General features: G+C 39.4%; 1 protein-coding gene across 1 annotated transcript; it reads left to right on the forward strand.

The window, feature by feature from the left end:
* Positions 1–396: 396 nt before the first annotated feature.
* Positions 397–2129, forward strand: LOC142174407 (serine/threonine-protein phosphatase 7 long form homolog). The gene is made up of 3 exons (XM_075240194.1): positions 397–971; positions 1427–1457; positions 2043–2129. Exons 1-3 carry the CDS (start codon positions 397–399, stop codon positions 2127–2129), a joined length of 693 nt encoding a protein of 230 aa, XP_075096295.1.
* The last annotated feature ends 10072 nt before the right edge of the window (positions 2130–12201 follow it).

A 12201-nucleotide genomic window follows, 5' to 3' on the forward strand; every position in this document is an offset into this window, starting at 1 on the left:
ACTTGGTGCAACCGACCCTCAAATATCGAGCCTGGAATCCATAGATAATTACTCAGTCCAATTAAATAATTAATTATTTAATTTATTAAACTAACAAAATTCTAAAAATATTAAAATTGACACACATAATAATTAAGGATAACTTGGTGCAACCGGGCCTCAAATATCGAGCCTGGAACCCATAGATAATTACTCAGTCCAATTAAATAATTAATTATTTAATTTATAAACTAACAAAATTGACACACATAATAATTAAGGATAACTTGGTGCTACCGGGACTCAAATATCGAGCCTGGAACCCATAGATAATTACTCAGTCCAATTAATAATTAATTATTTAATTTATTATAACACAAACACACAATTAATATTGTTTAAATTATAGTAGACGACATGGACTTGCCGCTTGTGCATCCTGGACCAGCCGAGGATCAGATATTAGTGTTGCAGGGCGACCATAGGTCCTCCTATGTATGGGAGGGACATCTATTGGATCAGACTCTCCGCGCCAGGAGACCTGACAATTTGTGGGACTTCTTGAGGCAGAGACATTTCCATCCCCGCGTAGTAAAGCGCCTAGAGGCTACGGGCTTCCTTACGATTTTTCAGATTGGCGGGATGCAACCCGATTGGTCTCTCATCACGGCATTGATAGAGCGGTGGCGACTGGAGACGCACACTTTTCACTTGCCCACTGGAGAGGCCACCATCATGCTTGAGGATGCTCAGGTTTTGTATGGGCTACGTGTAGATGGACTGGCTGTTTCACTGCCCCAGTACATAAGAGCTATGATGCGTCCCCAGTATTTGGATTTGATGGGGCAGTATACTGGTTACAGACCACAGGGTGAGGCTGCACTTAGAGGGGGCAATCGCGTTTCTATGACAGCTATCAGAGAGCATATGGAGGTATTGCACCCAAACATTACCGGCGAGACAGAGGCTATCCATATTGAGCGGAACACGAGGTTGGTGTTGCTCCTTCTTTTGGGGGGTGTATTGTTCCCGGACACTTCGGGAAATCTAGTGAGTATGCGCTTTTTGCATCATCTGCACCAACTAGATGAGTTACCCCGATACAGCTGGGGTGCTGCTATTCTAGCATACCTGTACAGGAGTATGTGCCGGGCGAGCATGGGCAGCCAGGTGGACATATGTGGATTTCTGCCACTTCTACAGGTGACAACATTTTCGAATACTCTGTTTATTACTCTGAATTCTATATGGTCAAAATGACTCTTAAATTTTACGTCAACCTTTTATCTTAGGTTTGGGCCTGGCAGCGGATCCTGCCATTGCAGTCACCTCTACCACCACTAAAGCCGGGTGTAGCACCTCTGTTTCTCCCTCTAGCTACGAGGTGGGTTCTCCGGCGTGGGAACTACTGAGGGACTGATGCTCATCATAATCTCCCCCTTGTCAGGGATATGTTAGATATGCTGGTGGCCGGACAGGTAAATATGTACCTAAACTTACTTGTTATAAATTCACTTGTGTTGCGCATACTCACTTTTATGTTATTATTTGATAGTTCATCTGGACGCCATACAACGACGAGTTGCTAGCTCAGCTGCCCGATTATTGCTTAGTCGACCGACTGCTTTGGAGCACTTTCGTCCCGATGATCTTCTTCGATGTGGTTGAGCATCATGCCATAGAGCTTGTGCTTCACTAGTTTCACCGTCCCCAACCTATACCGGGGGAGCCTGCATGGGTGCCTACACATTATTAGCAAGATGACCGTACCAGGGTAGACGATGCATTTGTAGGATGGCTAGAGCAGCAGGTCCATATTTGGGACCAGCGAGAGTACCGTTTTCCGCCACCACCTTCACATATCCAGGAGGCCGCTATTGAGCTGCATACGTCATGGTACCGTCGTCACACCCGACTGATGATCGGGAACCCTATTCATGTACTTGGCAATCGGTACAGACCATACGCCGGGAGGCACGAGGCACTGGTATGTTTTTGTGGCTTATTAATATCTTATAATTGTGATATAGCATTATTTAATTAATATTTTAAATGTTGCGCAGGACATTGGGCATCACATGTTCTACCAGTTGGGACAGGAGGTGCAGCAGCATGGCGACAATGCTGCAGTCGTTGAGTATGGCCGGTAGGTAGAAGAGCTGGCTCGTCGGACCCTATATCAAGCGAGAGATGGCACGAGGTTGGATCACGAGGCTGAGTATGCGGCGCCAGAGGAGTACCATCAGGGTAGGGCTGTCCCATGAGGCAAGGGTAGGGCACGAGGGAGGGGTGCCCCACGAGGCAGGGCTGTCCCACAAGGCAGAGGTACCCCGCGAGGTCGCGGGGGACGGCGAGGAGGTGGTCCCCAGCAAGGGGGCATTGAGGCACCTGTCGACCCACCTGTTGAGGCACATGGTGAGGATCTTGGAGATGATCAGTCGGGTTATTTCCCTCAGCTAGATGAGCCTTCAGTAGCATGCCGTCGTACAGCCTTCAGCTATCTCTGCCAGCATCACAGGTCACCCCATCAGATGCATTGTTGATCACGGGTACATTCAACGGAGATGTAGACCAGTTCTTTTCAGGCCCATCTACTGCAGTTGAGGATCGGCCGACCCGGGACGTGGATGACGGGCACATGTTGAATTATGCCTCATCCCCGACGGTTGATCCGGATCTACCACAGGCGTAAGTATGTTTTTATTACTGTAAAATTTCAATTGGTTTCTTTTCCTTAATGAATTGCAATTAAATAATTTTTAATTATCTTATTAAGGCTTCGTCCCAGCCCATCACGGAGGCCACTGTATGCGCTGATGAGGATACCACGGATGCATATACTCAGGAGGCCGATGAGACCATGATGAGATAACGTTTTTGACTTAACACGTACAATACTAATATACATTTTCACATGCTAAGCTTGGTACTTGTTTTGTAGGTTGCTGACGGCCCAACAACCTCTTTTACTGATCCTGCCAGTTGTACTGTCGACGCTGCTGCGCATCCTCACATAAAGAGGTGACTTGATAATGATGATCCCGATAGTGTACCCGGGTGACAGGGGATGCGACTCAGGCCAGCAGCAGCACTGAAGCACACAGGCTGCGAGACTCATTGATTTACTTATGTTTGTACTTTGTGTAAATATTACATTATGTATATAATGGCAACAATTCTATTTTAACAACAGTTTTATTTTAACTATGGTTGAACAACAATTTTAGTTTAATAGTACAACACAAACACAAACATCTCAGACCTAACACAATACAAACAATGCAAGTAATGAAAACACTCGACAAGGGAAACATAAAGATATACTACTTCAATCAACACGTACATGCCATTGTTTAGTCAGGACCGCCTACTATTCTCTGCTCCAACCACTTGAGCTGGTCTTCTAGTTTTTTTCTCTTCTTCCACCTCCTTGAGTTTCGCCTTCAACTCCACAATTTCTTGCTTGGATTGGCGTTCTCTGTCCCATTGCCCCGTACACACATTATGAAGATGATACAACTTATCTTTGTAGTATTCCTGCTTACATGGTTCATCAATCCATACCTCAAAATTGCATATAGGCACGTCGGGTTGCCTATAAAACTTGTTCATACACGCCCAGTAGCGACGTCCAGCTTCTTCCCAACAATCGTACATCATGCATTTGTTTCCGCATTCGCACTTTGGGACATAAAGGGGTTGTTGAGACATTTCTTAAAGAGAAACTTTGGTTTTATGCAAATATTTGCTATCGGTTGTTGTTAAGTGCCGAAAATAACTAGAATGCACCCGTTATTTATAGGCAAGATTTCACATAAAACGTAGTATTATACCACGCTTTACATACACACAAAACATAGTATTATACCACGCTTTGCATATTAAATTTTTTCTAAAACAAAACAGCTTTTTCACATGTTTTTCAGCTTTTTCAGAACGACAAGACAACTCACAAAATGTAGTATTATACAACGCTTTACATATTAAATTTTTCTGCAACAAAACAGCTTTTTGTGCAGTCGTTTCAGCTTTTTTCATTTCAGCTTTTTTGAGAACGACATGACAACTCACAAAACTTAGTACTATACCACGCTTTACATATAGTTCTTTTTTTAATTTTTAGATTGGTCTTCTTTAGTAACATCAATAAGTTGAATATCTAGCAATTCTATGAAGAAAATACTACATTATGTAAATAATTGCAACAATTCTATTTTAACAACATTTTTATTGTAACAGAAAAGACTTCAACAATTTTATTTTAACGTGACAACACAAACAAAACTGATAAACCTAAAGATACACATAACAAAAACAAACAGTACAAGTAATGAAAACACTTGATAAGGGAAATATAAAGATACACTACTATGCTCAACACGTACAAGCCACTGTTTAGTCACGACCGGCTAGTACTTTCTGCTCCAACCACTTGAGTTGGTCTTCCACCTTTTTTTTCTTCTTCTACCTCCTTGAGTTTCGCCTTCAACTCCTCAATTTCTTGGTTGGATCGGCACTCTCTTTCCCATTGCCTCATACACAAATTATAAAGATCATAAATTCTGTCTTTGTAGTATTCCTGCTTACATGGTTCATCCATCCATACCTCAAAATCACATGTAGGCTCGTCAGTTGCCTATCAAACTTGTTCATACACGCCCAGTAGCGGCGTCCACCTTCTTTCCACCAATTATACATACTGTATTTTTTTCGCAATAGCACCTTGGGACATAAAGGGGTTGTTCAGACATTTCTTAAAGAGAAACTTTGTTTTATGGAAATATTTGCTATTGGTTATTGTTAAGCGCAGAAAATAACTAGAATGCGCCCGTTATTTATAGGCAAGATTTCACATAAAACGTAGTATTATACAACGCTTTACATATTAAAGTTTTTCTGAAACGAAATAGCTTTTTAGTAGTTTTTTCAGCTATTTTCAGAACGACAAGACAATTGATAAAACATAGTATTGTACCACGCTTTACATATTAAAGTTTTCTGCAACGAAACAACTTATTTGAACAACCATACCAAAAGGTCATGTTAAAAAATAATATCTAACAAGATTGAGGAACATAATTTTATTTGATAGATATTGCAATATACACAAGTACAGACATGTATTACAAATAACAAAACGAAAACAAAAGACTAGGGGTATTGATAATTGGGTACATTCGACGAACTTGCACCAGTAGCTGGATTACCACCGCCACGCACACCACCTGAAGGACATTTACGATGGTCGTGTCCTGTTTGCGAGCATATGCCACATTTACGCGCATAAACAGTGTCACCAACATCCATTTGGTTCCGTATACGCGTTCTCTTTTGCACTTGCAACTTGTGCAAATAGTCCTTGTTACACACCATCTTAAAAGGTTCCGACGGCCAATAATGCTCAGCACCTAATGGCTGCAACTGCTCACTATACGTGTCTACGTATGCAGCAACACTGTATTACCTATCGATATAGTTGGTTGCCCCAAAACCAACTTGTTGAAAGCACTTCAAGGCATGTGCGCACGACATGTGATAGATGGTCCATTTTCCACATGAACACAACCTTTTGGCTTCATTCACCATCTGTAGATCGGTGTCCGCGGATAGCGGTCTTAACTTCAAAAACAGCCCGGTCGTGATCGTACTGTAAAAATGAATGCCAATATGCTCGCCTCCTATACCTTTCAAATCTTCTCATGGGTATTGACATAAATTGAACACCCATGTCCATCAATGTTGACACAGCTCCATGCCTTTCAACTAACCTCTCCACACTCTATTTGAATGTCTGTTTGAATGTCATGCGGACCATGGTAGTGACAGGCAATCCACGGGCAGACTTCAACAAGCTGTTGAACGACTCCGACACATTTGTAGTCAGGGCTCCCCATCGTCTGCCGCCATCAACATGCAATGTCCACATGTGAAGCTCATGTCCTACCAGCCAAGTATAGGCTCGTGGATCTAACTGCCAGATCGCTTCCATGCGCCTCATGAATTTGCACTACTAGTGCTCAGTTGCAGCCATCCACATTAAGTCATGCAAGGCCTTGTCAAGAGATTTCTTCTAGAAATTGGCCTTCAGGTGCCTCACACAGTAACGGTGGTATGCATAGGGTTCCTTCCATTCAGGCAAGTGTCGTATAGAACTTAAAATACCACCATGTCGATCAGATATTAGACAAATACCTGAACGTTGTTTGACAACGTGCTGCTTTAAGTGGTTCAAAAAAAGTGTCCACGTCTCTTCGCTTTCATTGTCACAAATGGAAAAAGCAAGTGGAAATATTTGTCCGTTGGCATCTACTGCAACTGCAATCAAAAGCTTAATATCATATTTTCCATAGACATGAGTACCGTCTATGGAAATTACAGGACGACAATGCACAAAACCATCAATTGCTAATTTAAATGACCAAAACACATAGTTGAAAATATATTCGGGTCTATCCATACTCCGCTCATGCCTCCATTCAATAACAGTCCCGGGGTTAAAGTGTTGCAGTGCGGCCATGTACCTAGGCAGAGATGAAAAAGACTTATCCCAGTCGCCATAAATAAGTTCAAAAGCACATTTGCGACCGAGATATGCCTTTCTTTTGGCTATAGTACAACCATACTCCCGATGGACGGCTGTAATACACTCTTTAATCTTGAACCTAATGGACACTTCCAAATATGGAATAAAGACTAGAGAAATCAAGTCCACATCCAGGTTGAAGTGATTCTCATTGAATGTGTCCATTTCACATCTGTGGGTGCTAATAAATTTACCCACTTTCCACAAACCTGATTTCTTCTTGCTGGCACGCAACATCTAGTGACAACCTGTAAAGTCTCTACGGCATGCAGCCTTATATATCTCCATAGTTGACTCACTTACCGTCATCTCACGGCACTCTCTTACACTATAAATTTTTACAGCCCTAATTAGGCGAGCTTTATCGGGGAAATACATGCCCTTTGCCAGCACCGCTGGTCTAGACTCATCCCACATCGTTGACCGAATTTCGTCATCATCCCTCGTGAGGGCATCCACGTCTAGCATACTTGGCAAATTATCAAGGTAGGGAATATTCCGCTCATGAAATGGCAAGTGGGACTCGTACACTCTTGGTCTAGCGGGAGGTGGAGGAGCATGCTCCCTCGTCAACTCAGGTTCGGCATCCACTTCCTCCTCGTCATCACCCTCATCAGGGAAAGGTGTGTCGTTTCCAGACTCATCCGCATTGTTGTCATAATCACTATCATCTTCCTGACTCTGCGCATCTGCCAAATCACGAGTTAGTACGTCGTTTATGGGCAGGTGTGTGAGGTCAGGAACATCAAGATGCTCATTTTCACTGCACAAAAAGAACAAAATGATAAGCTTCCCAACTAGATAAATACTTTACATATAGCTATATCACTTTACTTACAAGTTGTATTGTCTTGACGTTTCATGATGGATATTTTCTTGTTGGTGATGACTCCCGGATGGACCACCGTGGTCCAATACGTCAGAACTATGCATATTCCAACTAGGGGTGGGGTCAAAATTTGTAAAATTCATATCTGGACGGTACCCCCTATGAAAAATATGACTGTTAATACAAATCCAATTAAAACATAAAATAAACATCGCTAAATCGTAGAAAAATTGAAGTTTACCAGTTGTCTTGTGGATTATATAAAGTTGAGAAATTATTTTGTGGCTGCTCATTCGCTGGTGGTGACAAGTTTAAATCAAGGAAAGCTCTTTCATAAGCAATCTGTCCGATAAAAACAGCTCCAGAATAACCACCTGATGACTGGGGGTTATCCCTACTATGCACTCCCTCATTATTGGGAATGTCTTCAACCTTGACGTACATTTCCAACAATTTTATTATAATAAATTCCATGTATTCATCCGGAATCTGCAAAAAATCTCTAAGAGTTTCATCATCGTCGATGTTAAACTCAGAATAATAAGCAAACCGCTGCGGAGTCACTAAATACAGAAATCTACTGGTTACTTTAAGGTTCACCGAATGTTTCCTCACACTCATTTTTTTACGTAACAAAGATACCAATTTATCGTACTCCATTGTAAGCGGAAATTTAACATGACACTGTGGAGGTGAGCTATACCTCCTAGAGTTATTCTCCAGCACAACCTCACCCCCTCAATATAATGAAACCCTTATTTTTGGCTCTTCAGACATTATAAAAAAATTATTAATAAGAAGAAGAGAGAAGTATGAACGGAAGTTTGAAGGAAAGTTTTGAATGAATTTCCATAAATTCAAATACCTTTAAATAAGGCAAGTCCGAGCTTGGGGTACAAATTTTTTTTATGTAAAACGCAGTACTGTCACACCTCCTTTTTCCTACCCGAGAGGGGATATAAAGGAGTTTTTTTCAATTTAAGTGACAATTGAAACGAGATTATTTATTTTATTCAGAGTCGCCACTGGGGATAATTTATGGTGTCTCAAGTCACCGGTTTATTTTAAATCCCAAATCGAGGAAGGTTGACTCAGTTTTAAGTCTGTAAAACCAGGAGACCGGGTAAAGAATTTTGTTAATCCGGGAGAAGGTGTTGGGCATTCTCGAATTCCATGGTTTTAGCACGGTCGCTTAACAATTTATACTTGGCTTAAATTATTTAATTACGTATTTTATATCCTACATGCATTTTACCTTTACCGCTTTTAATTACTCGATTACTCGTACTTAAAGAATTATCGAGTTTCGCGTACGTATACTCGTGTGGTTTGGCGTGTCAAGAGTCATGTCACGCGTAGGTGTACACAATTCACAATACTTAGTTTAATTAAGAAAAAGCTTGGTCAAAGTCGCGCGGACGCGTACCTTGATTTATTTTCGAAACTGTGACCATGTCACGCGAACGTGTACATAATCACGGAAGCTCAATTAAAATGTGCCTAATCAACATTTCTACGAACATTCGTGAATAGATTAATTGCTTTAAGATCTGAGTCTTGTTCATAAGAGATCAAAGATTGTGAATTTTAATATCTTAACAGGGAGGGATTTAAAGAACTTTAGTCTAAAGTAAACTTCTCAAATTTGGGAGTAGTGGGCATTTGCAGTATATTGATAAGTGTGAAATTCCATTACTTAGGATATACTAAAATGAATATTTTTGGGGAGCTTCATTAATATAAGAAAAATGCAGCAACTACCTTTTTAAGAGATTAAATCAAGGCCACAATAATTTTAATAAGTTAATCTAATCTCCTATATTAACACACTATGTTCTCTGAAACATGTAGCCCTCTGTTACTACTAATTATCATTACATTTCAACTAACAAACAAGTAAAAGAAAACCAAATTATAAACATTTAAAATATTTTCTAAAAAAAATACGCGGAGTAAGATATTCTCTATTAGTCACATTGAAAGAGAAAGAAAATTTCAGAATAACACATAAAAAGAAAATTTCAAATGAACTCCAAACCCAAGACTGCAAGGATTTCACATGAACTCTTGAATGGAAGTAAATCTATTTTTTTAAGTGATATTTGTCACAAATTAACAAACTTAAAAATAAAACTCGTGATGGACTTGATCTTTAACTTCAATACTTATTATTAAGAAAATTTCATGGCATCAGATATAACTTTATTGTTTGAACCATTCTTACCCATTTAAAAATGATAATATTCTAACACCGAAACTCATGAAAATATTTTAGCCAAAGTAGTAAATAGAAAATACTTACATACTCAAGGTTCAAGGAATAATATCTTACGTACACAACAATGATTAAGCAAAAAATAAAAACTCAAATACTACTTCAATAATAAACGAGATATAAACTATAGCAACATAACAACTTCTTAATATATCTTAATTATTATAAGATAGCTATTTACATTTTATTTTCAACAAACACATTAAAATAGATTAAACAAAGATTAGAAGAAAACCTGTAAGGTGAAGCTTCTTTTATCAATAATAATAAAAACTAGTACAAACTTTAGTTTCAAAAATTCCAAATGAGAAAAGCGACCACGGTAGACGGAAAACTCGAAATCGGAACAAAAGTAGTAACCAAACGTCCACTAGAAGCTTTGCTCTTATTCAAACTCCATTTTCTCTTTCTAAAGTTTCTTTAAAATAATTGAAGAAACCAAATATTTGTCAAACTCTCCACTCAATAAAATCTTTTCCTTCCTTTCATTCTCCCTAATTCTGCCCCACCTTTCCTTCTCTTTTAACATGTACTTACACTAATTATCACTTAAGAAGACAAATGAATGGCAAGGCAGGAAAAATTTTAATACAACATACTCTAACTAACATGATTGACACATAATCTAACTAATGATTCAATTAAGCAGATTTCCATCAAATTTGTGACAGTCCAAAATCAAATACAATAATATGAGTTCATTTGTCACAAACCTACATCTAGCTATAAGATACTTGATAGAGAAATGAATTCCCACTAGGCTCAAACCACATGCAACTTTCAGAAGAGTAATACGGAACACCCAGCAAAGGTGCAGTCCATCATACAGTCTTGGGTTAATGTAATTAAAACAGAAATAAAGCTAAACTATGAACAAAAGAAAAATAAGTTGACACTAAATTCCAAAGCTCCAGGTTTCTATTTCAACTTCGAGCCAAACTTTACATTAGATAGAACTAAGAAAACGTGTACCTAGAAATGGAAAAGGAAGATAGAAATGAAGAAGCAATAACAGCCACAGACCAGCAATCAACAACAATTTAAAACCAATTCCAAGCCCAGAAAGTGAAGTAAAACAGTCCAGAAACACAATTTCAGTCCAAGTAATGAACCAGAAAACCTCAACCAGACTTGATTTTAATTCATTTCAACTGTCAGCTAGCTAAAAATCGTTTCAGCACTTAGAAAAACGTCAGAAGTCACTAGAAGAACTTAATGAAATAGTGTTTTTCTAGAGTTTTCAGCCGTTAGGACTTTTCAGGATTTCTAGCTCTTAAAATTTCCTCTGTTTTTTTTATGGATCTCTCAAGCTCTCTTTCTATATCTATACTCTATCTTTGTGTGTTCAGTCTGTTTCCCCTATTTCTGTCCTCAACAACCCTTGAAATAGGCATTAAGTTAGTGTTCTCTCCACTACCAGTCAACTTTTTTTATTTTTAACTATCTACTAACTTAGTGCTTATAATTTTAATTCAGTAGTGCCCTTTCTAAACCTTATCACTTATTAGCAGCCACCTAATTCAATTATTGAGGTTCCCTTAGGCTAGACTACCCAAATTACCCCCATGACCCTGTTATTATTTCAGAAAACAGACCAAACATGGGTCAGATTGACCCAAATTGACTTGGTGTGGGTCTATATAGCCCAGGTCTTGGGCTTCAAATTTCAGGGTCCAAATCCTATTCAGAGAAAGATAGCAAAGCATATCCAATTTCAATCGGACCTCAGAGCCAAATGCTCTCAATCGGCCCAAAGCTAAAAGAAACAAACAAAATAACTAAAATTCAACTAAGACTAAATAAACTAATAATTATCATGCCATAACCTAAAAATAAAAGTGCAGCAATTTAACAGTAATTAAAATTTGAAAAAAAAACTAACAAGATGATCCCTAAATTGATCTAAAAGGAAAAATAAAACTGAGTTCGCAATTCTTCAAACACTCAGACCAAGAACAAATCGTTGGAACAATCCTAGAAGAAAAAGAACAAGAGGAAAAGAAAAGACGAATGAAACTGGTCAAAAGAAAAATAGGACTAACTTGTCTAGGTTCGAACTTGGCACTGATAATCCAGTTTGGTCCCCAAATAGTGTCAATAGTTTGTTCTTTGCCAAAAACAAACGAGCAGCATTATTTTATGACTGAACTGCCCTGAATTCTTGAGAAAATTTGAAGGAGTAGTCTTGCATGTCTGATTTTGGCTTTGGGCCTTTAGGGCTCGAACCCTAGATTTGAAAGTCGAAGGGTTCAGTACATGTTCGAGGGAAATAGAGTAAGGATTTGGGAAGAGGGGGTCTTGATGGTCATGGGGTGTGATTTTGGTGATGAACGGAGCCGGCGCCGCCGGGTTTAGGGCGGTGGAAAAGGGTGGTGGTGTCTCTAGGGTTTTCAGAGGTGAAGGGGTTTGGGAGATGAAAGGAGGTGTAAGAGACGGGTTTGGGGGGTTCAAAAGGGGTTAGGGTATTATAAAAATGAGGAATTAATTGGAGCCGTTGGATTAATGGAAATCAACGGTCCAGATCAATTAGGAAGG

The sequence above is a fragment of the Nicotiana tabacum genome, chromosome 20, assembly GCF_000715075.1.
Source record: "Nicotiana tabacum cultivar K326 chromosome 20, ASM71507v2, whole genome shotgun sequence".
NCBI classification, from domain to species: domain Eukaryota; kingdom Viridiplantae; phylum Streptophyta; class Magnoliopsida; order Solanales; family Solanaceae; genus Nicotiana; species Nicotiana tabacum.